The 23729-nt window shown below is 46.4% G+C and overlaps 1 protein-coding gene across 2 annotated transcripts in view; it reads left to right on the top strand.

Annotated features, from left to right (window-relative positions):
* Window positions 1-23729, top strand: part of IQCK (IQ motif containing K) — a gene marked incomplete at its 5' end in the record, with an annotated part of 109183 nt that overhangs the window by 50737 nt on the left and 34717 nt on the right. For both annotated transcript variants that reach the window (XM_080911301.1, XM_080911300.1), the window contains one exon: window positions 3273-3357. In XM_080911301.1, coding sequence (XP_080767427.1) covers window positions 3273-3357 — 85 coding nt within the window. The remainder of the gene's footprint in view (window positions 1-3272; window positions 3358-23729) is intronic.

The following is a 23729-nucleotide window of genomic DNA, read 5'->3' as shown; positions in this document are numbered from 1 at the left end:
CAGCTTTGCAGGTGTTCCTTCCTCTGGTCCCCAACAGGAACACTGTTGCTTTGACATGTGCCACGTCAGAACTGAGAAGCATACCTACAGCAGGGACGATTGCCCCTGAAAAGAAGGACCCCATCAAATCTCCCTTCAGATGCTGGCCACAGAGTCTCCTTTGCTAAAGCATCCTCACATAGAGCTTTGTTGTTGTTGAGGAGATGTGGACAGATGACAATCTGCTACTTTTTTTTTTTTTTTTTTTTTTTTTTTTTTAACTCCCAGGCAAATGGCCATGCCCAGCCATGCTCTCTTCTGTTTGTCACCCAACAGCTCCTAGACTCCTGCGTCCCGAGCTAGCTGGCTCTTCCCCTCTCTGGTCACTCGTTTCTGGACAGCTTGCATCCTCAGTGGGAAGTAGTCAGTGATCTTGAATGAGTTCCTGTTGTCATGCGCTGCTCCTCCTCATGCCTCTCAGCCTCTCCAACCAGAAACACAAGGTCGAAACAGCCCATTGTTTTCCGTGGTGAGCATTTTGTGAAGCCACGTGCCACACAGCACTTAGCCCACAGCCAGATGGTGTTGGAGTTTCAGTCTGAAATACACCCACCGGTTCATATGTGAATATCAGATGCCACTCTCGTGGTGCTGTTTGGAAGACTTTGGAACCTTAGGAGTAGGGCTTGGCTACTGAGAGTAACTGGGGAGGGACTTGGAAAGTCACACTTGCCCCAAGCTTCATTCTAGTTTTCTGTTTCCTGGACAGACAGCTTCAATGTGAGGGCTCTCCACCACACACTCACATGGCCATGGACTTCACCTTGAAGAACTGAAGTCCCTCTGGAACCATGAGTCAAAATTGGCCCTCTCTTCCTTAAATCGTTTCTATAGGATATCTGATCACAGTGGCATGCCTTGCTGGGCATTGAGTGTGCTCCAATGGCTTTAGGTTGTGTAGATTTGAACCCTTATCAGACAAGCCCAGACTGGTCTCCAAATTGGGTCAAGGATTAGAAGGAATAATAGCTAGACCCCAACCTAATCATAGGATGTTTTAAATAACATTTGGGTGGAACTCAGAAGAGGCCTAAGAGTGAATCAGGAGAAAAATGTGTCTGGCCTTGACCAGCGCTGAGGCACACTGGAACAAATTAAAGAAAAATGACCTCATCTTAGGGAAGATGTGTCCCCACACAGACACAGGGCTGAGTGAGCAGATCACTGGCTGGGACGCAAAGCCCTTCAACTCCTCTGCTAGAACTGAAAGGCCGGGTTGGCTGGAACGTGGGAACAGGCCGGTTAGGATGAGGCTAGAAGGTGCTCAGTAAATATCAGTGGGTGTTGGTGCATTACACTGTTATTCTCTAAGATTGCTGCCACCATATCAAAGTCTCCTTTGAAATGCCAAGGTGTCGAGAAGCCACTTGATTTTAACTAGTGAGGGCAATCACCTCAAGGATGTGAGGTAGTAAGACACCACTGATTTCTACCATATGGACAATGGAATAACGGACAGGCAAGTGTGGAAAGGTGGGCACCCCAGGGGCAGAGCACTTCAGCCAGAAAAGCAGCCATTAGGCATGAAGAGGCAAAACCAAAAGCAGCAAACAAACAAAAGACCATCTGATGCGACTAAAAGTGGAAAGTGAACGTTAGGGGAAGGTTCTCACAGAGCTATGTTTGCAGGGGCCGATTATTTCTACAGAAATGTCTACTTCATTTCTCCCTCAGAGGAAAGCCAGCCAGAAAGCCAGAGCTGGCTGCAACATTGCTCCCCTAGAACAGGGTCTCAGCAACCACACCGTCTTCCTGGCTTTGATTTTTTTTTCTATTTTGGAATAATCTAAAAGCATTTATTCACACAAACATACTGTACCAAGGCTCTCTCTTGCTTCATCTCCCTTCCTTTTCTTCCTTTTCTTTTATGTTCTAGGGTTTGAACCCAATGCCTTGTGTATGCTAGACTGGCTAGGGCTCAACTGCTGAGCTCTCTCCTACTCCCTGCCTCTTTCATTTCTTCATTTTGAGAGGTTGCTATGTAGCCAAGTTTGACTTGAACTGATGCTCTTCCCATTTCCACCTCTTAATGACAGGCCTGGGGGTGTAAGCTACTGTGCTGTGGAGGTGTAAGCTACTGTGCTGTGGAGGTGTAAGCTACTGTGCTGTGGAGGTGTAAGCTACTGTGCTGTGGAGGTGTAAGCTACTGTGCTGTGGGGGTGTAAGCTACTGTGCTGTGGGGGTGTAAGCTACTGTGCTGTGGGGGTGTAAGCTACTGTGCTGTGGGGGTGTAAGCTACTGTGCTGTGGGGGTGTAAGCTACTGTGCTGTGGGGGTGTAAGCTACTGTGCTGTGTGGGTGTAAGCTACTGTGCTGTGGAGGTGTAAGCTACTGTGCTGTGTGGGTGTAAGCTACTGTGCTGTGGAGGTGTAAGCTACTGTGCTGTGTGGGTGTAAGCTACTGTTCTGTTTCACTTGGTGTAGAGGCACACGCACAGAGACTTCTGTGCCTTTTGCTTTCAGGAAAGGGATGGGTTACGTAAATCTCCTTGTTCAGAATGTGGTAGAAAGAGCCTGTATTGTACTTAAGTTACAATGTCACCCACAAGGGCTGGTGTCTGTCTCCTGTGCCATGTCTGTAAGGTCTTGTGTCGATGATATGTCTGTTGCATCTTCAGAACCAACATGTCGCCCAAGTCCTTCAAAGGAAGAAAAGGCCTGTTTTAAGAATACACACTGACTGGAGCTGGGGAAACGGCTCAGCTGGTCCAGGGGTTGCTATGCAAATGTGAGGACCCAAGTTCAAATTCCTAGAATCCATGTAAAAAGCCAAGTGTCGTGGCAGGTAACCCCAGAGCTAGGTGTGGGAAACAAATATGTTATTACCTGGTGTCTCATGGCCAGCTGAGCCAAGGAGAAAGGAGCTCCAAATTCAATTTAAGATCCTGTTTCAAAAAACACCGTAACAGGGAAAGACACTGGATGTCAGCCTTTGTCTTCACTTGTGGACACACATGCACACACACACACACACACATACACACACACGGGGGGGGGGGGGGAGACAAAGACATAGAGACAGACAGAGAGAGATGGGGGTAGGGATAACAGTTTTTAAAAATCCCAGATCTTGGCAAAAAATGCTAACTCAAGCATACACTTTTCCATCAAATTGACATTTTTTGCCCTCTAAGAATGGGGATGGATGAGGCCCTTAATCAGGAAGACAGTTAAAGGAACTGGCAGGATGAAGGATGGATTCTCACAGGCCTATGACCATTTTATTGCTTTTCAGCCCGCGGCCTCCAATCCCCCTCTCCCTGCTACTGACAGAAGAAGAAGCAGCAGTCAGGATCCAGGCCTTCTGGAGAGCCTATCTGGTAAGGGGCACTGTGCTTATGACATTGAACATAGTAGGGATTTATGACATGGTGGGCTAGGGATAAAACAGATGCATCAGAAGTTGAATGTTGTCGCTCACATACAGCCCCCAGAGATAGGACTCTCGGCAAAACAGGGGAATTCGGTTGTTTTTAAATCAAGACTCATTTTGCAATTATCACAAAAGACTTATTTGAGGGTTGGAATGATAGCTCAGTTGTGAAAGTGCCTGTTATACAAGCCAAGGTCCTGAGTTCATATGCACAGAATCCAGTAAAAAGCTAGATAGGGTGGTCTGTGCCTGTGATCCCAGCCCTGGGGTGGTGAGAAGCAGATTCTGAAGCTCATTGGCCACCCAGTCTGGCTTAATGGATGAGATTTGTTGTCAGTGAAAAGCCTTGTCTAGAAGAGGAGGAGGAAGAAGAAAAGGTGGAGGAGGCAGCAGCCACTGAGGAGACATGTGGCCATTGAGGACATGTGTGGCATCAACCTGAGGCCTACACACATACTCATGCACATATACAAATAACCTTCCAAGTTTTAAAAGTTGGATTTGACTGGCCTGTGTTACCCTAAAAAATAATATTGTAAGCCAGACATGATGGTGCACATCTGTAATCCCAGCACTTGGGAGGCAGAGCCAGAAGAACCACAAGTTCATTAAGATGAGCTGGGGCTGAGAGACAGAGACAGACAGAGATCCTGCCTCAGACAAATAAAACAAACAAACAAAAAGCAAAAAGTAGTATTTCATTTTCACAGAGAGAAAAACCCATTGTTTTAGAAGAGTAAGAAAATTCATAAAAAGCAAACAAAGAACCAACCCACTGATAGTGTCCCAGCCATTGCGCCAACAGTGACCCGGCCATTGTCATCAGTTGGCTGTCCTGTTTGATACACTTGAAACCTTAACATATGGAATGGCTCGAACACCTTGCCTGGAGAAAATCACCTTTTCTTTTGTAACTGGTCTTTTCAAATGATTTTCCTATTTGAGAAGCTGAGATATGTCAAGATTTCCATGATTGCAGTCAGCATTTTGACACCTGTGGGTAGCCATGTTTGCTACTTTTTCTGGCCACTGGATGAAGGAGAAGTTCTAGAAGTAGATTTGTAGGTCAAAGGGGAGCTCCTTGAGAACTCCCAATCCATGCTGTCATTAAGCCCTTTTAGCAAAGTTGTGCTTTAAACAAATGTATTACCAAAGACTTATCTGAGTGCCAGGTGTCTTTGTGCTAAATAGTACACAGCCTCTCCAATTGTCTGGTAATCAGAAAACGACATTAGCAAGCTTCCAGGTCATATACAGCACCCATTCCAGAGGGTGGTATCCTTCCCACACCTGGGAGACCATTAGCAGCTTTAGATGTTTACTTTCAACATCTTCCTAATTTTTAGCACAGTCAGCATTCAGTACATCCAGTGTAGTGAGCATGTCACTGCCATGCTCATTTCCAGAACTTTCCATCATTCTCAGCGGACATCTTCCACACCAAGCACCAACTCCTCATTGCCTTCTCCCCTCCCAGCCCCTAGTTTATGGATCTCACTACTCTAAGAACCTCACTGTGATGGTGACTCTTTTCTGTGGACATGATAGGATTTCAAGTAACCCAGGAGACAGACATCTCTTGAACATGTCAGGGAGTATTTCTAAAAGTTTAGTTGGGGTGGGAAGACCAACCCTGAGTGCGCACAACACCATCTAACAGGCTGGGGTATGGGAATGAATAAAAAAGATAGAGCAAATTCATCTCTCTCTGCTTCCTGGCTGTGGATGCAGTGCCAACAGCTGCCTCAAGCTCTTGCCACCATAACTTTTTAAAAATTAGATACTCTTCGTATTTACATTTGAGATATTATCCCCTTCCCCAACCCCGCTCCCATCCCCCCACCACCATAACTTCTACAACACAGTGGACTATATCTTCAAACCATGAGCCAAAATAAGCTCTTCCTATTTGTGCTGGCTAGTTATATGTCAACTTGACATAAGCTAGAGTTATCTGAATGGAAGGAACCCCAATTGAGAAAATGCCTCCATAAGATTTGGCTGTAAGGCACTGACTTAACTAATGATTGATGATGGAGGGCCCAACCGATTGTGAGCGATGCTATCCCTGGGCTGGTGGTCCTGGGTTCTATTAGAAAGCAGGCCGAGCAAGCCATGGGGGAGTAAGCCAGCAATCAGTACTTCTCTGTGGCCTCTGTATTGGCTCCTGCCTCCAGGTTCCAGCTGTGCTGGAGTTTCTGTGCCGACTTCCTTCAGTGATGGACTGCGATGTAGAAGTGGCCAGATAAACCCTTTCCTCCCTGGGTTGCATTGGTCACTGTGCTTCATCACCGACTAAGGCCGAGCCTTATGCTGCTGTTGTCAGGTGTTTGTCCAGGTGATGAGAAAGTAATACACTCCTGTTTTGCATAAGAGGGCCCATGTAATTCCTGTTCTGAAGAGACTGACTTCACCCAGTACAGTGTCTGCAAGCTTCAGTCACATGTAACGTGTGTGTGTGTGTGTGTGTGTGTGTGTGTGTGTGTGTACAGTGTACAGGGGTGCTACAGGTCAGAGTCAGCTGTCTTCCTCCACTACTCTCCACTTTTGAGACAGGGTCTCTCCCTGAAACTGCAGCTCACCGTTTGGCTAGACTAACTGCCCAGCAAGCTCCAGGGATTCTTTTGCCTCTGTCTCCCCAGCCCTGGGATTGTTGGTGTGTGTGTGTCATTGTGGTGAGCTTTTTATGTGGGTGCTGGGAACTCAGATACTCCTGCTTGTGCAACAAGCACTTCATCTACTTGAGCTACCTCCGCATTCCTAGTTTAACTCCCCCTGAGCTCAGCTAAACCAGGGATCCTTCAGGGAGGCAGTTTCTGTCACTTACAACCTATAGTCCCAGCATCACAATTCCCAGTTTAAGAAAGATGTTCAGATGCTGCCAGTTGCACATGAGAGATAGTGGCACAAAATAAAAGCCTGGCTTCTACTCCTGGAGAATGACCATTGGCTTGTCCAGGGAGAGCCTGGCCGTGGTTGATGAGGGCCAGCAAAGCTTGTTAAAGCCTATCTCTCTCGTGCATGTACTCTTATTCTTTTCTTTCCTGAAACAGGGTCTCACGCAGCCCAGGAGGGTCTCGAACTCATTATGTAGCCAAGGCTGTGAATGGCTCACATCTCTTGTCTTCACTCGTGGGTGCTGGGATTGCAGGCATGTCTTAACATACCTGACTTTGTATGGAGCTGAGACCAAAGCTAAGGCTCCTTGAATGCTTGGCAGGCATTCTACCAACCAAACTATGCAACCACAATGCCTACTTTTTACAAGCATTTTTTACCTTTATTTATTTATTGCAAGTGTGAATGTGTGTGTCTGAGTGTGCACATGTACTTTGTGTGCACATATGTGCCATAGCATCTGTGTGATGGCCAGACGACAATGTTTGGGACTTAGTTTGTTCCTTTCACCTTGTGGGTTCAGGGGATGGATCTGAAGTCATTGCTTGGTGGGGAGTGTTAGTGACACCAGCCATGGAAAAACTAAATGATGTGGGTCACTCGTTGGTATTTAGCCTCCTAGAATTTTTTATTCTTATGGGAAATTTTCTTTTGTTTTCATAGAGTTAGGTGTGCTAAAATCTTTGTGCCCATGTTCTACTCTTACCAGCAGATAACTTTCATTGTCTGCACACAGTGATCCCACCCCACAAATGTTGTTAGTTCTGTGATATGCACCTATGTTTTATTTCTGTGAAAAACATGAATTGTAATCTGCTGACCTGTGACCAACTCAACATTCTATTTTTTGTCTGCTTTGTAAATTGCAATTTTGTGCAAAATATTCTTGCTCATGTGTCTACACACTTGTCTGATATTTGTCTGTCTGTAAGGTTAATTGCTGGTGGTGGATGGGGTTCGTATCTTTTATTATAAAATTACCCTAGAGAGGCTAGAGTCTAACCACTAAACACGTCCAGGTGCTCACTAGCAGTGTATATCAACTGTGCCTCAAGTTTGGATGGCTTGGTGGAAGGAGGAAGGCCGAGATGAGGAGAAAGCCTGAAGCATGCCTGGGGACAATGGAGTTCTAAGAGCATCATGCTGAAGAATATAGGAAGAGTGGGCCCGTGCTGTGTTCAGGCTGTGCACTGCACAACTCTGAGGCTATTCAGCTCCACAGACTGCTGACCTCTGAGGCTTGGAGAATCCTAGAAATTGGGGGTCAAATGGCTGTTTGTTCCACTATTTTTCCTTAACCTCACTGGCTTTGGCATTCCCTAACTCTAGGTTTATGACTCTCCCTTTTCTTAATAGCTAGGGGCCCACGGAGGGAGGGGAAGGCCACGTGAGTGTGATCTAGATGCAAAACTAGTCCAGAATCTGGATTTCTTCCTAAAGCCATATAGGATCTTAGAATCAGTAAGGCATATGCACAGCTAGTCCTCAATGGAGAGATCATGAAATAAATACTGGGCATTTAGTCAATGTAGCAGTATCTAGACACCAATAGTGGTAAATGAATTAGCTCATTTGCCACTGACCCCATCCCCAGTGCTATATTGGCATTGTGCACTCTTGGAATCTTATAAATGAGTAACTGAATCCTCAAATCATCTTTAAGAATGAATAACAAACGAGTTTGGTCCATTTTATTAGCCCTCCTCTGTGATTTATGCAGGCACATAACCATGAGCTTCTGTGGGGAGTTGCTCATGCATCAAGATTCTTGACCTTAGCAGCTGCCCCCATTAATCTTCCAGATATGGCACTTGGGAAGAGGATATAGTAACATTTGGGTGGTATGCGTTTACTCTGTATAAGTGTGTGTGTGTGTGTGGGGGGATTCATTTTATCAAACACATGTGTGACCCAGCTTTGCAATGAGAGAAACTGAAGGGACTGTTAAGATGACAACCCCCATACAGGCTGGACCCCAGACATGAGTTCCAGGTTTATCTGAGAGTCCTGCAGGGAAGATAGAATCTTCTGACAGCTGATATCTGTCAGCAGGTGCACAGATTCTGTGGCCCAAAGTTAGACATGGGATTGTGCAGAAGGAATGCTAAACACAGGAGGCACGGGTAATTGCATCAGGTTACAACTGGTCCCCTCTGGCTGGTGTGTGGCTACTTCTCTGAAGCTTCTTCGGTGGCTGTTTGTGCTCTTTGTGACTTGTAGAACAATTTTGGCCCCAGCTTGCTGGTGAAATCGAATTCCTAGGATGAATTTCTCCTCAGTGAATCCACTTGCCCTTTGCAGACTTCTGGGTGTGGTTTCGATGCATCTGGCTAACACATACCTTCCCCACCACCAGACTCACTCACAGATGCCTTTCTTTAGGTCATCACATACATACTTGTTGAAATAACATATTTGAATTTTTATAGGTAGCCATGATATCACTAGCTATAATGTTATTAAGGTTGTTGGTTCTGTTTTTCTTACTATGGCAGCACCCTGCCTGTACTTGAGCTCTGGGATTACCGACATGGATGACCACACCTGACTCTAGTCTCCATCTTTGCTGTTGTTGAGGACCTGGGGGTGTATCCCATGGTCACTAACCTAGCTGCAGCGTTCAGTCCTGATAGTTGCAGGGGTGGGGGAAGTGTCACCTGTTGGGCAGAGATGTTGTCTGGATAGTAAAGCTAATCTATCAGCACTAAGGACAGCAGTATGAATGGATTTTAAGTTTTTTATTTACTAGTCTTCAGTCTGGGTCTTGTAGCTCAAGTGGGCCTTGAAGTCTCTTTACAGCCGAGATTGACTGAAGTGTTGGTTTTCTGGCCTTCCCCTCCTGAGTGTTGGGATTATAGGCATGTGTTACCACACCCACTTTATCCAGTGCTGGGGATGGGCCCAGGGCTTTCCCAAATGCTAGAAAGCACTCTACTAATGGAGCTTTAGCCCCAGCCCTTGTCTTTATTTTAATTAATTAACTAGTTAATTAGTTAATTAAGTTTTTGAGACAGGGGTTCTCTTTGTGTAGTCTGGCTGTCCTGGAACTAGCTCTGTAGATCAGGCTGGCCTTGAACTCACAGAGAGCTGCCTGCCTCTACCTCCCAAGTGCTGGGATTAAAGGCATGTGCCACCTCCATCCAGCCCATTTTTATTTTTTGAATGAAAAACATATTTTTTTGTGCTTTTGTGAGTGTGTACATGTGTATGTGTACCTGTGTATGTGCATGTTTATGTGTATGGGTACACACTGTGATTGCCCTGTTAGTAATGTGCAGGGCAGAAGACAACTTGTGGGAGTTGACTCTGTTTCCTCAATGTAGGTCCCGGTGACATACTTGGCTCCTTGGGCACGGTGGCAGGTGTCGCTACCTGCTGAGCCATTTCACCAGTCCCTTGTTTTTGTTTTTTAAGACAGAATCTCACTTTGTAACCCAAGCAGACTTCAAACGTGTACATCTTCCTAGTTGGGGCACTGAGGGGCTTTTCAGAAACAGAGGTGAGGGAGGGGTATAGAAAGCTCTCGATGCCGTGAGGACCCAGAGGAAGCTGTGAGAAGAATGAGACTATCAAGAATAGGTTCAGGTCATGCGTGGATGTGGAGACATTTCCTCTGAATTGAACCACTCCTCCTAGTGGGGGGAGGGAGGCTCATTGGCTCACTTGTGGCCTCTTCTTTGCATCTGGAAAAGCAAGCGAAGGGCTCTGTAGGTAAAGTACCTTCCGGGCAAGCAAAAGGACCTGATTTCAGATCCCTGGCACCCATGTAAGAAGGTGGGCATTGAACAGTAATGCATACATGCAATCACAAAACTAGGGATGTGGAGCTGAAAGATTCCTGGAGCTCTTTGGCCAGCCTGATCAAACTGATGAGTTCCAGGTTCAGTGAGATGGGGGACATTGGTGGAGGAAGATACCGGTGCTGACTTCTGCCTGGTCTTCACACCTACATATGTGCATGCATACACATACAATGTGGACATCACCATTTCTGGACAATAAGCACCCTTCTAGGTGTATATTTTCCATCTTTGCTTGTGTGAACTTTCATATATATATAAAATATACATATATATATATGCAATTTTTAAGGAAAAGATGCATTTCGTGTCTTGGGCCAGTAAGAGAGTTCAGTAGGTTCAGCTTGTGAACCAAAGTTGTCCTCTTCCTTCCTCCTGTGGGCTATATGGCAAGTCCAGAGGCACCTTTCCATGTCAGCACACATCTGTTCTTTGACCTGTTTTTTTGTTGATTGAATTAGGGTTTTATTTGACAGCTCAGGCTGGCCTGGGACTCTTGATCATCCTGCCTTCAGACTTTAATTGCACACCTAGTTTATACTGGTGCTGGGAATTGAACCCCTGGTTTTATGCACGCTAGAGCAGTGCTGTGCCTGCGGAGCCACATTCCAGCCCTTCTCTTGATTGCCTGGCTTCTCTATATTTCCGGTTTGCTTTTGGGCTTTTTGGGGCTTCCTTCCCTTGTAGAGAAGGTGTCTCTGGTGCAGCTGCTTTAGGGAGGGCCTGATGCATTTCCTCCCTTTGTGTCGCTTTTCAGCTTCTCTCCCTCTTCTTTCCTCTGGGGACAGCAACACAGCTAGGTGAACCCATATCACAAAAACAGTACTTCCGTTCTCATGCAGGGGCCCAGGTGAGGGCAGATAGCAGCTGACTCAGGGGTGGTAGGAAACAGCTTTGTGTGAGTCATACTTATCTGGCCAGTTGGTTGGGTGATGCCTAGAATACCTATTTAAGCACAGTTGTTCTTAGTTTTATAATTGCTTTGAAGTTATTTACTCTGCATTTAATTTCTCCAGCTAATTGAGACTGGTATAGCAGAACCAGTTAGCAAGTGGACTCTACAGTTAGATGGTTCATTCACGAATAACCGTCCTTAGTAGGCAGGCAGCTCTGCTTTAAACACTGCCCTGCTTGCATTACTATAGTAGGCTGTCAATCAGTACAAACAAATATGTAACAGAGTGTGAAGAATGAACCTTGTGAGGTGGTGTATACTTGTAATCCCAGCACTTTGGGAGAGCGAGGCAAGGGGCTTATGAGAGTTAAGGGTCATACCATGAATCCTAGCACTTTGAAGGTCAGCCTCAGCTACGTGGGAGTTCCAGGACAGCCCAAGACACAATGCAGCCTGTCTTTAAAAGGGGACAAGGGTGCTGGGGCAATAACTTAGTAAAGTCATTATTGTGATGCATGAGGATCCGAGTTCAATCCATAAAGCATGTGGCAAAAGGGCTAGGTGTGGTGACACCCCACTTGTAATCCTAGCACTCAGGAAGTGGAGACAGATAGATGGGCTCCCTGATCACCCTCTGTAGCCTGTTTAAATGAGTTTGAAGACAGTGAGAGATCTTGTCTCAAAAAAGCAAGCAAGCAAGCAAATAAACAAAAAACAAAAATCAAAACAACAAACTCAGGAGGTTGTCCTCTTGGCTCTACATACAGGTGCACATACATATACACACACATATATGCACACACACTAAATACAGAAGAAATGCTATGGGTGTGATTCAGTGATAGTGCACATGCTTAGCTCGATGCCTTGGATTTCATCTCTACCATCCTGACCTCCCCCCAAAGTTTATCATCTATTGTCAAAATAATACCACTTAATAAATCACCCCAACCCCATTTGCCTACAATGTGAGTTTCATCTCACACATGTGGTAATCAAGCAGATTGCAACAAATTTAGACTGTAACATAAACTCTAGGGGTTGTGCTCTATACAATTTTATTGTAGAGCCTTCTAAGATCAGCAGTTTACCAGGGGCATGTGCTTTTCATAGTAGAGTTAGAAAGCCTCAGAGGGGATTAACAAAGCACACACCATGTATCCTGGCTAGTTTTATGTCAACTTGATATAAGCTAGCATCATCTGAAAGGAAGAAACCTCACACGAGAAAAATGTCTCTCTAAGATCAGCTGTAGTTTCATTTTCTTAATTAGTGATTAATTGGGGAGTGTCCAGCTCATTGTGGGTGGGGCCATCCCTGGGCTGGTGGCCCTGGGTTCCGTTAAGAAAGCAAGATAAACAAGCCATGATGAGCAAGCCAGTAAACAGCGTCACCCCGTCACCTCTGCATCAGCTCCTGCCTCCAGGTTTCCATCACTGCTTGACTTCCTGTCCTGACTCCCTTCTGTGGTGAACCATGATGTGGAAGTGTAAGCTAAGTAAACCCTTTCCTCCCCAAGTTGCTCTGGTCATGGTGTTTTATTGCAGCATTAGTAACTGTGACTAGGTCTAGGTTCATCTCAAGACCAAACCTAGCAGCTCGGAGGGAATCACAACCCTGCTGCAACTTAAGTGCCATAAGACAGAAGAGAGCAAATGAGAGGACCAGAGAAGAAGGGAGGTGACTCCTGCAGGTGACAGGATAGGTAAGGAGGCCACTCTGAAAGGCTATAGAGACCCAGTGCAAGCGTTGAAGCACAAAGAGGTGGAAGGTGCTAGATGTATTTGAAGCTCAGTGTAGGTTATGTGAGTGAGCTGGGATGAGGGGTCCAGGAGATGAATTACTCAAAAAACAGACCCCAGTACCAACTGTCAGTAGGCTGGTGTAACTTGGGTTTTATGATTGGAAAGGAGTCACATAATCTTACTGACTTCTTGAGGCGAGTGGTAGCATCCAGATGCAGGGGCTCCCCCAAATCCCTGGTCTCCAGGGTTTGTATATGTACTGTGCACATGCACATGGTGTGCATCCGTGCAGAGGCCCATTTCCCAAGTGCCATTTCTCAGGTGTCACACTCACCATGTATTTTGAGACAGGATGCCTCATTGACCTGGAACTAGCCACATAGGCTAGGCTGGCTGTCCTGCAAGCCCAGAGACCCTCTTGTCTCTGCCTCCCTAGCACTGGGGGCATAAGTACTTGCCACTGTGCCCACTTTCTGTGTGGGTTCTAGGGATGGAACTGGGGTTCTTCTGAGCCATCTCCCCAGCCCACACCCACTAGAATCCACACTTCTGCAGAGACCTTTTCTATAATATACCACAGAAGGTATGTGAGAACTGCATAGTCCCACAGAAATACCTTCTATAACCCAATCTTGAAGGGGGGGGTAGTAGTGACATGTGCCTTTAATCCTAACACTTGGGAGGCAGGCAGATTTCTTGAATTTGAGGCCAGCCTGGTCCCCAGTGTGAGTTCCAAGCCATCCAGGGCTGCACAGAGAAACCCTGTCTCAAAAAACATACAGCAGCAGCAGCAGCAGCCACCAGCTAATAGCACCCACTATTCTGTGGCAGAAAAGGAGAAGCCGTGTGGTGATGTTTTGTTCTTCCTATCAGCTTGTAGTCTATGCCAGAGGTGTCTTCACCTGGGGCTGGTTGGGAGGCAGGGAGCCTTAAGCACCACTCCAGACCTCCTGAATCCAAAGTGACCTCTGTGGTTTTCTGTTACATGATTATTCTTATGTATAATAATGGCTGTCATCATGGCATTTCAATACATGTTCCCACACATGACCTTCCACATTCTTGTTCCCTCCCACCTGATTCCTCTTCTCTTCCCACCTCTGCCCCTTGCACTTTCTCCTCCCCATCCCTTTATGCGAATTTCATAAGGGCTGCTTACAGGAGCATAGACACCTTACCTACCAGTGGCCACATCACTGAAGAAAATGTCTCTCCCTCCCCAGCAACCACTGACTGTTTACAGATTTTTAGGGAGCCCCTCCCACCAGCTATGCAGTTTTATTTTTGAGATTCAAAGCTGGCCTTGAACTTGTAGACCTAATTTCCATGCCTCCCAAACACTGGGATTAGAGGACAGCATTATTATTCCCAGCACACACACACACAAAAGTCTGCTTCTTAACACAGAAGGAACAGCTTGGGTAAAGAGGTTTGCCTCTTGGCTCGACAGCCCTGTCACTATTTCAATTATTCAGTTTCCCTTTCTATTCCTGAAAAACAGGACTTACAATTGTGCTCCTACCATCCCCCACCCTCCATCCCCACCTCTCACCCCACCCCTATCCTGTTAGCTGTGAGGGTGTAGCTTCGTTGAAAGCTGTGACCATGTGTTTACTCTGTAAGAATATATTCACAGTTGTTTCTTGGTGGTATCCAAGTACTTGGTTTCTATTCTTTTGGGTTTTGTTGGATTTTTTTTTCCTGCCTGAGAAAACTTGTTATTTTTCAAAACATTCTTTTGATTGGGATAAAAACTTCTGTCTGTGCCCAGCAGGACTCTGGTGCCCCAGAAAGAAGGCACCCAGTTGCTGTGGTCCCCATTCAGGCCTCCTTCTTGGGGCAATGTCTGGCCACTCAGCAGGCTGAAATAGGCCACAGTACTATAAATAGGGGCCTTGGGCTGCTCTGGGATCAGGTCTCAGGCTAGGTTCCCCTCCCCCACCCTCACCAGTTCCTTCAGTTACTTACATAGAACTACTAGTACCTCCTCAGGTATAAGTAGCCCAAAGCCTGTCATCTTGCCAGGCTGTAAGCAGCCTCTTCCCATCTTGTTTGCCTAGTAGGACCTACTCCAGTATGAGATGAACTCCAGATAGCCTAGGATCTGCATATGAACCAATATGGTGGGTTGGCATTGCCATCAGTGCAGTGGGTTGGCGTTGCCATCAGTGCTTCATAAGCCTAATGCCACCTCCTTTGCCGTGTGGCCTTGAATTGGCATTGAGCTTCCCCAAGCCTCACTTTCCTCATCTACAAACTGTGACTAGCAGTAATACTGAATTCCAGTTCCTAGGTTTGAAGTGGAGAATAAACAAGAAAAACACACAAGACCTGGCCTGGCCAGGCCATCTACAGGGGAGAACGTAACATGAAAATGCCTCTTGTTTAATGTTATCAAGGATTTCTTCAAGGGCTTGGGGTGTAGCCCAGTTGGTAGAGTGCTTTTGTACCATGCATGATGCCCTAGCTTCAATATCCAGAACCACATAAAACAAGGACATGATGACACAGATCTGTAATCCCAACATTTGGGAGGTGGAGGCCGGAGGATCAGAGGTTTAAGGCCACTCTTGGCTACATAGTGAGTTCAAGCCCAGCCTAGGCTACATGAGAATATGTCTCAAAATTATTTTTACTTTTTAGTTGTCTGTGGCAGAGCAAACCCTTAATTTCAACACTCAGGAGTCTGAGGCAGGAGTATCAGGAGATAGAATCTAACCTGGGCTACTACACAGGAAGAACCTGTCTTAAGACAAACATCAAGGTAACAATAAAGACCTTTCAGCTTTCAGGCATGCCTAGCACACAGTCTGAGGGCCATGAATGCAGTCCCATGACATTTACAAACCTCAGTGTTACTTTCTGATGTCAAAAGGTTGACTACCCTGTATGGTGACAGGGGGACATAAGCTCACAGGGGTTTGTGCTAGATCTATACTGAGAAGCTTGGCAAGGAGAGACCAGAAGGTGAGGTCCCTGGCATCCTGCTTGGCATCTAGCTGCCCTTCTCCACTTCTCTGGGTCACTTTCCTTTAAAGGTAAAAATTCACAGGTCAGTTTCTCTGCTGTGGTTGAGTCTTTTTGGGTGGATAGCAACCTATGAGAATACTTGGTGGTCTAAATCTGTAGACTTAGACTAGGGAGATCCCTTAGTGGGTAAGAGCATCCTCCCAAAAGGTCAAGGAGAGAATTAGCTGCGCAGAATTGCCCTCTGACCTCCACAATGCACTGCAGCACATGCATCTGCACACAACGTACTGTAACAACAACAAAGATAATGTTGAAGAATAAATCCACAGTGCTTTACTGTGTTCCAGCATCCTGTGTGTGAACTGGATGGGCTATTCTGCTGGTTCCCTGTGTACCCAGATTAGCAGGTGACTAGGTACAGAGGGGAGGCCAAGCTGCTGTTTTCACATGTCTGGCAGATGGCATGCTGGTTGGCATTTCTTTTCCATGTGGCTTTTTAACATGTTGTGGTGGATCAGAAGAGCCTCCTTAAATGTAGAACTAACACGAGGAGACAGGTCCAGAAGCTACAAGCTTTCTTCAGGCCTAGATTTCAGAGTTTTCATAGCAGTACTTCTGTTACCTTCTTTTGGTCAGAGCAAGTCATGAGCTTGGCCTACATTATTCACTGACATATGTGTGAATAGACTCCCATATGTGTGTGGGGGATAGGGGTAGGGTTCCTGTAGCCAAGGATAGTCTCTGAACTTGTCATGAGCGAAGGATGGCTTTGAACTCCTTGACCTTCCTGTCTCTACCATCTGATTTTGTATTACAATATGACACCACACCTGACTTATATGGAGCTGGGCATCAAACCCAGGAATGCAGCACTTTATATGTGCTGATCGAGCATTTTCTACCACCTGAGCTGTACCTCCAGCTCTTGAGTCCATAATTAAATTTTGAGTGACAGTGGGGTTTTTTAGACAAGAATCCACATGACTCAACAAGGGCACAGTGTGGTGGCTCCTCCCACTCCCCACCCCTGCCTTCTAGGGATGAACCCCAGAGCCTCACACAAACTGGGCAAGTGCTTTCCCCAAAGCTGTATCCCTAACTCTTGATATTTATTTACTTATTTAGAGACAGCCCAGGCTATCCTCAAACCCACAATCCTCTGTCTCAGCTTCCTGAGTGCTTGTATTATTCACATTACCACACCCCGGTTCTCCATCTGCAGCCTGTATCAGGGCCCCTCCCCCAGAGTTGGGAGGGTTGGGTGGGTCCTGAAAATGTGCATTTCAAACAGGTTCTTGGGTGCTAGGGATGCTGGCGGCCTGGCCTGGGGAACACTCTTTGAGAACCCTGGGTGCTAGGGATGCTGGCGGCCTGGGGAACACTCTTTGAGAACCCTGGGTGCTAGGGATGCTGGCGGCCTGGGGAACACTCTTTGAGAACCCTGGGTGCTAGGGATGCTGGCGACCTGGGGAACACTCTTTGAGAACCCTGGCAGAGGAATCACTGGCTTTCAAACTCAGCCATACCACAAGCAACCCTGAGCTGCTGCTTCAGCCAGGAATAGAATGAATGGCAACACTGGAGCAGGTTTTCCTTGTTGCTTGGGTTCAACACTGGGCTACAATAGGTACTGATTTCGGGGCATTATTTGCCTGACTGAGGATCAGTTTCCTCTTTGAAAAGAGTGGAAATACTGCCCACCTCATAGATTTCTTCTGAGAATAAATAATGTACATAAAGCTTCTAAAACAGTGCTCACAGGTCCTGCATTAGAAACCCTCAACAACTGTCAGTGTGGATGAGAGGGAAGAGCTCAGAGCATGCCCTGTGACAGGGTCCTTGGCACAGCACACTGTGGTGTAATTTACCCTGTAAGTCACTGAGAGGTTCATCAAATACCTTAAATGCCTTTGCAATCTGATTCATTCCTGATCATCTGGACACTCCGTTATCAAGAGAAGCTGGATGAACTCTGTCTGAACTGACATCATTGAGATGTGGGGGAAATTCCATGTCTTTCTTGTATGTGCTGTGACCTGCCCCCCTCCCCGGGGAGCAGGAGTTGAGGGAAAGACTTCAGTACAAAAGTAGGTGTGGTTTCCTGGGAGAAGGCCTTAGATCCGGGCATTGCAAAGACTACCTCAGGAAAGGCAGCTGGTGCTTGTGAGTCACCCAGCAACTGCTTTCCTGACCACGGCCTAACAGCCCAAGAGTGCTCCCTTGACTCACACTGGACAGATTTGCAGTAATCAGCTTGGTATTTGTGTAGGAACTGAAACAGCCAAGCCGTACAGATGTCCTAGGCGGGGCTTGTAGCGTTAAGCTCATTCCTGGGGTTCTCATTCAGGGAAGCAGGGTGGCCCAGGCTTCAGCCCCTTGGAATCACCTGGAGTCCTGCAGGTCTTTTTCTACCTCACTGGCATGCATTAGAACTCTGCGGGGGGAGGGGCGGGGAGGTTCCTATGTCAACAGAACCCAAATGACATCAGTGTTATTTGTTGAGCTTACAATTTGAGTGGGTTTTTAAAGACAAGAGTCCAAGGGACTCACCAAGGGCACAGCGTCAAATTAGTGTGAGAGCTGGAAGAGGCACCAGAGGAGGCTGGGGCTGTAAAGCCCATGGGGCTCAAGGCATAGGTCGGCAAACCCATGGACAACATCCAGCCCCTGTTCATTCCTTGGGTTTTATTTTTTTTTGTTAAATAATTTTTGTAGTGTTCAAGATTGGACCTATGGCCACCCACACACACGGGGAAGAAGTCCTCCACCCTTGAGCAACCTCAGTATGTTTTTGGCCTTCTTCTTTGAGTCACAGTCTCACTAAGTTGTCCACACTGGCCTTGAAGTGTGTTCCTCCTGCTTTAGTTTCCATAGTAGTTGGGATTATAGGCCTGTCCCATTCAATCTGGCAACAAACCAAGTTGTTTTGTCCCCCCACGTGTGTATATGTGCATCCATCTCTCTCTCCTATCCCTCTCCCCCTCTCTCCATCCCCCCTCTCCCAGTCCCCCCCCCCCCCCGTGTGTTCCAAATAACGTTTTACTGGAACATAGCCACAGCTATTTAGCATATTGTCTACTGCCGCTTTTATGGTGTATGGCAGCATGGAATTGGTTTGAAAGAGACTTCATGGCCCACAAAAGCAACAATATTTACTGTCTTGTTCACTCCAATCAGAATTTGCTAGTTATAGACATGACCTCAGATGTGGACAAGCTTGGAGCTGGAACTAAGACCATCAGAAGTTATAAACTCTAATTTTAAAAATGAACCTCCAAAGAAGAGAGGAGTCAGCAGCCAGCACCAACTTGAGCACTCAGGCCCTCAAGCATAGCAATTTGAGTTTGTGAAGTATGTTTACAATGATTATATAGATTTACTAGAACAAAATAAAGGCCATGCTGGAAGAACAAGACAGTATGAAAAAGAGGGGAAATTCAGATTTGAAAAAGAACTAAGTGTGCTGATGGTAGAGGAAAGTACTCCCCTGAATGGGCAAGGATGACTGCGTGGCAGGATGCATGCCCAGCCTGCATGAAGCCATAGGTCCAACCCCAGCGCTGCACACACAGTGAGAAAAAAAGAAAAACATACAGATACAAACCCGAGAACAAGCAGGCAGTGTATATCAGCAGTGACAGGAAGTCTGTTAAAGCCCACCTTCCTGGGCTTACCCTCTCTTGTGTGCTAACTTCACAGGCTTGGCTGGGTATGGAGGTTGCTGACCTGTGGATCACGTCTCTGATATGTGGTAACCAATAGATAGACACAGCTGAAGGAGCAGTTAGTGAGAGTCGGGTCTGGGGAGGAGAGTGAAGCCGAGGGCTGGGAGGAGGAGCAGCCGAGAAAAGATGAGAGGACCAAGTGTCAGTGTGCTAGGAACTGCAGCATGGCTGTGGGAGGGATGGTGGAGTAGCCAGATCGTAAAGGGCACTGAAAGGTGAACCCTGAATGAGTCGGATAAAGACAAGGCCATCCAAAAAGTCCCACAGCAAAGCCATGGGACATAATCCTCAAAGCTGCCCTGCAGCAGATTCCCTACAAAGAAAAAGCCAGAGGGCAATTATAGGCTTGTCATCAGCCATAGTAAATGCCCTAGACAGTGAGTGTAGTGTCTGCTGATGAAGGGGAAAAACAACATGGAACCTAGAATTACATACCCACTCACCCATCACTCAAGAGCTATAAATAACGCCTTTCCCAAACACCCCTCCCGAAAGAAATCCTGAGAGATGAGTTTAAATAGAGGGAAATGAACCCATGAGGGAGGAGGTAGGACAATCTGTAAGCAGGTAGGAGGGCCTGAGATAGAGCAGCAAGCCAAAATGTCAGGTGGTTCTCGGAAAGGCAGGAGCAAGGACACTAGAGTGAAAGCCATTCAAGTCCTTGCGTCACACGGGAGGAGACTTTTATGATATGATTTACTTTTAATTAATTTATTACATTATGGCAAATTTAAAAATATTTAATTTATTATTTTATAATATGAGTGAGTGCTCTATTTGTGTATAGAGCCCGCAGGTCAAAAGAAAGCATCAGATCCCATAATTGATGGTCATGACCTATCGTGTGGTTGCTGGGAATTGAACTCAGGACCTCTACAAGAGCAGTCAGTCCTCTTAACCACTGAGCAATCTCTCCAGCCCCCAGTAAGGCTTCCAAGGCTGTATGCAGTGGTGCATACCTTTAATCCCAGCTCTTGGGAGAGGAGACAGGTGGGTCAATGTGAGTTCAAAGCTAGCCTGGTCTACATAGTAAGGCAAATCCCTGTCTCAGTGGGAGAGGGGCGGTTTTATTATTGTTGCTCAGATTGGATTATGTAATACAGGCTGGCTTCTTCAAATTTAGGATTCTCCTGCCTTCGCTTCCCAAATGGCTGGGACTGCAGGCATGTGTCACAACACTTGGCATATAGCAACATAGTGTTGCACGGCTATAACCACACATGGAAGCCTCGGGCTGAGGTGGGAGGATATAGTGTGAGGCCAATCACAGGTGCATAGGGAGACCCTGTGACGAAATAGCAACAACAACAACAAAGATCCAAGTGAAACCCAACCAGCCAGTAAAAACAAAGAATAGAACGTGACGTAAATGGGTGGAAAGAGACAACTGGAGTCCAGACACTGGATGCTCCAGAAACCAGGAAGGAAGAGGTATATATAAAAGCATGAAAGATTCCAAATAAAGCCAGGCAAGAGAAGTATAATAAATGTACATGGAATGGCTCGTGCCATCGTTTTCAGCCTGGGTCACAAAAGGATAGCCTCAACACCAGAGGTTAGAAGATACAAAATAACCCAAAGAGGTTGGAAGCAAAGAGTTGAGAAGCGATACCATATAATCAGTAATCCATAAAACGCAGCCCCTCTGCTATCCAGGAGCCAAGCCATGTACCTTCCTCATTGGTGCCCAGGACAGGGTTGGCTCAGCAGACAGCCCTGAGCAAGGGCACATCAGCTATAGCCAGTGAGTGCCAAGGAACAGAGATGCAGGAGGCCCTGGGGTATGGCTGTGACCCAACAGACGAAGCGTCCTCTACCCTCTGGAGGCTGCTTCCCTCACTTTGGGTCTCACTGTGCCAGCTCCTGGGAGCCATCTTCTGCTTTGCTTCCCCAGCCTCTTTTCCTCCTAGTTTGTGCCCTTTAGATGTCACTGGCATCCCCAAAGTGCTCTCTACTTCCTCCCACCTCTCAGGAAGGGACCTCCTTCCCTGCAGAAGACCATCAAGGTGGCATCTCCAGGCCGCTGGGTGCTTTACTTGGCTGTGTTTTGGGATTTTTATTCCATCTCACTTTTTTTAGGTAGTGACACAGCAGTATCGTGGTTGCCTGCAGCATCCATTGTGTGTTGTGTATAGATAACTAGTCCAGGGGACAAAATCCACACAGGTCAGGAGCCAAAGACATCCGTCTGTTTAGGCTTTGGGGTAACAGTGTTCAGTCCTCAGAAGGCCCCAGCCTTTGGTGTAATGATTGGTTCCAACTTGACTCACATGTGGTCTGGGTTCTCAGTGAATAAAGTAGTTCGGTCCAGCAAAATGAAAAAAAAAAAAAAAAAGATAAAATTAATTAAAAAAAAAAAGGTGTCTGACTATTATGAGTGGTCACCGAAGTAGACCTTAAAGTTAAATACATGGGGATAAAGATGCCCATAGCAATAAAGGAATAAGTGCTATTTTTCTATTCATTAGATTTGTGTACATGTACATGTATGTGTAGTGTGCGTATACATGTACATGTGAGTGCGTGTGTACATGTGTGTTTGTGTGTGTGCGTGCGCACATGTGTGGAGGCCAGAGGGCAATATTGAGCATCTTCCTCCATTGCTGTACACTTTATTTTTTCATCATGCAACATTTAAAATGACAGATTATTATACCTTATACTGTTGACTTACTAAGCATATCCAATATGCGCATATCAAAAATCAGCTAGAATCTTCTCTATTCTATAGAAAAGTACCAGGCTTTGGCTCAAACAACCATTGGAGTTTTAAGACAAAGTCTCCCACTGAGCCTGGAGTTGTCTAGCTGGCTGGCTAGAAGGCTCCAGGGGGCATTTTTGTCCCGTACCACTGCCTTCCAGTGTGGGTACAGGCATGTGTCACCATGCCTGACTTTACATGGGGCTGGGAATCCAAATGCAGGTCTTCATCCTTGCTGCTTTACCAAGTGATCCATCTCCCTGCTCCCTCGTTAGATTTCTAAAGTGCCATTCACACCCACCAGCTAAGCTGGGTGTTCCCAGATGTGCCAACACCCACTGTTGACAATGCTGGTCCAGAGCAGGGTTCTAGTTCAAGCAACTCTGAGGCATTCTGTGGTGTGGGTGAGTGTCAGTGATCACCAAACACTAGTGAATTTTACAACAAGAAGCCGGCTTTGCTCTGCTCTGATTTGGTTTTGCCAGAGATCTCCAAGCTTCCTACAAAGAGAAAATGGAACTTGAAAGTTATGAGCTCTGGGGCTTTTACTAGATAGCAGGAAGGAGTTTTGCAAACATCTCCCCGCCTACCCCTCTCTCCTACATGTGGAAACTGGTCCTTCTTAAATGTAAAGTCTACTAAATAACCATTAGGATGTCATGCCATGGCAAAGATGTCATCAGAAGAACCTTCTGGGAGATGTCACATGCCAAATTCAGGGTTGGTGCTAGTGAGTGTCACTGAAGGACTGACCCCTCCATTCCTTCTCCAGCATCCTTCCAGTAACTAGGATGGATTAAGCACTTTCCTTCAAGGCAATTAGGAAAGCTCTAGGGAATAAGCCAGGGCAGCTGTTGCTATGTGATTGTCTGTTTTGCCAAGAAGCAAGGCAAACAAGTGAGCTCAGAGCACTGGGGCAGTAGAGATTGTGAAGGTGACTGCAGTCCTAGCAGCCGCTGCTTTCCTCCCCAACCCCACACAACCCTGGAACCTCTGCACCAGCTGGCCAGAGCCCAGAGTTGTGAAATTACAGAATCGCGTATGTACTCAGTGCTTGCTAAACTCCTGGGAGACCACATTTTTGAGTCATTGGCTCCTCTGCCTCTTGGTTTTGAGCAGCCAAGGCAATTGGAGGATTCACCATAGCAGATGAATCTACTCTTTTCTTTACCAGTTGATTTTAAGAGTAAATTAACACAAAGGTAACTTATGTAGACAGGTTTTTATTAGCATTTTAGGTATTAGTTTTGTGCCAACTCCATTTTACAGATTAGGAAATTGAGGCTCTGAGGACATAAGCAAGGTTGTGCAGAGCTGAGCTTCAGTCTCAAGAGTGTCGGTTTGGAGTTTTCTTTCCCTCCCCTCCCCTCCCTTCCCTTCCCCTCCCCTCCTCTCCTCTCCCCTTCCCTTCCCCTTGTGTGTACATACACATATACATATATATATGTGGATGTGTGTGTTTGTCTGTGTGGTGGAGGAAGGGAATGCACTTGTTGCAGTGTTCATACAATAGTCAGAGGACAAACTTCTGTACCACCCCTTGCTTTCCTCTCTGTTTGAAACAGAACTCTTAGTTATTTGTGGC

The sequence above is a fragment of the Micromys minutus genome, assembly GCF_963924665.1.
Source record: "Micromys minutus genome assembly, chromosome: 2".
NCBI classification, from domain to species: domain Eukaryota; kingdom Metazoa; phylum Chordata; class Mammalia; order Rodentia; family Muridae; genus Micromys; species Micromys minutus.
This window is presented reverse-complemented; position numbering and strand designations above follow the sequence as displayed.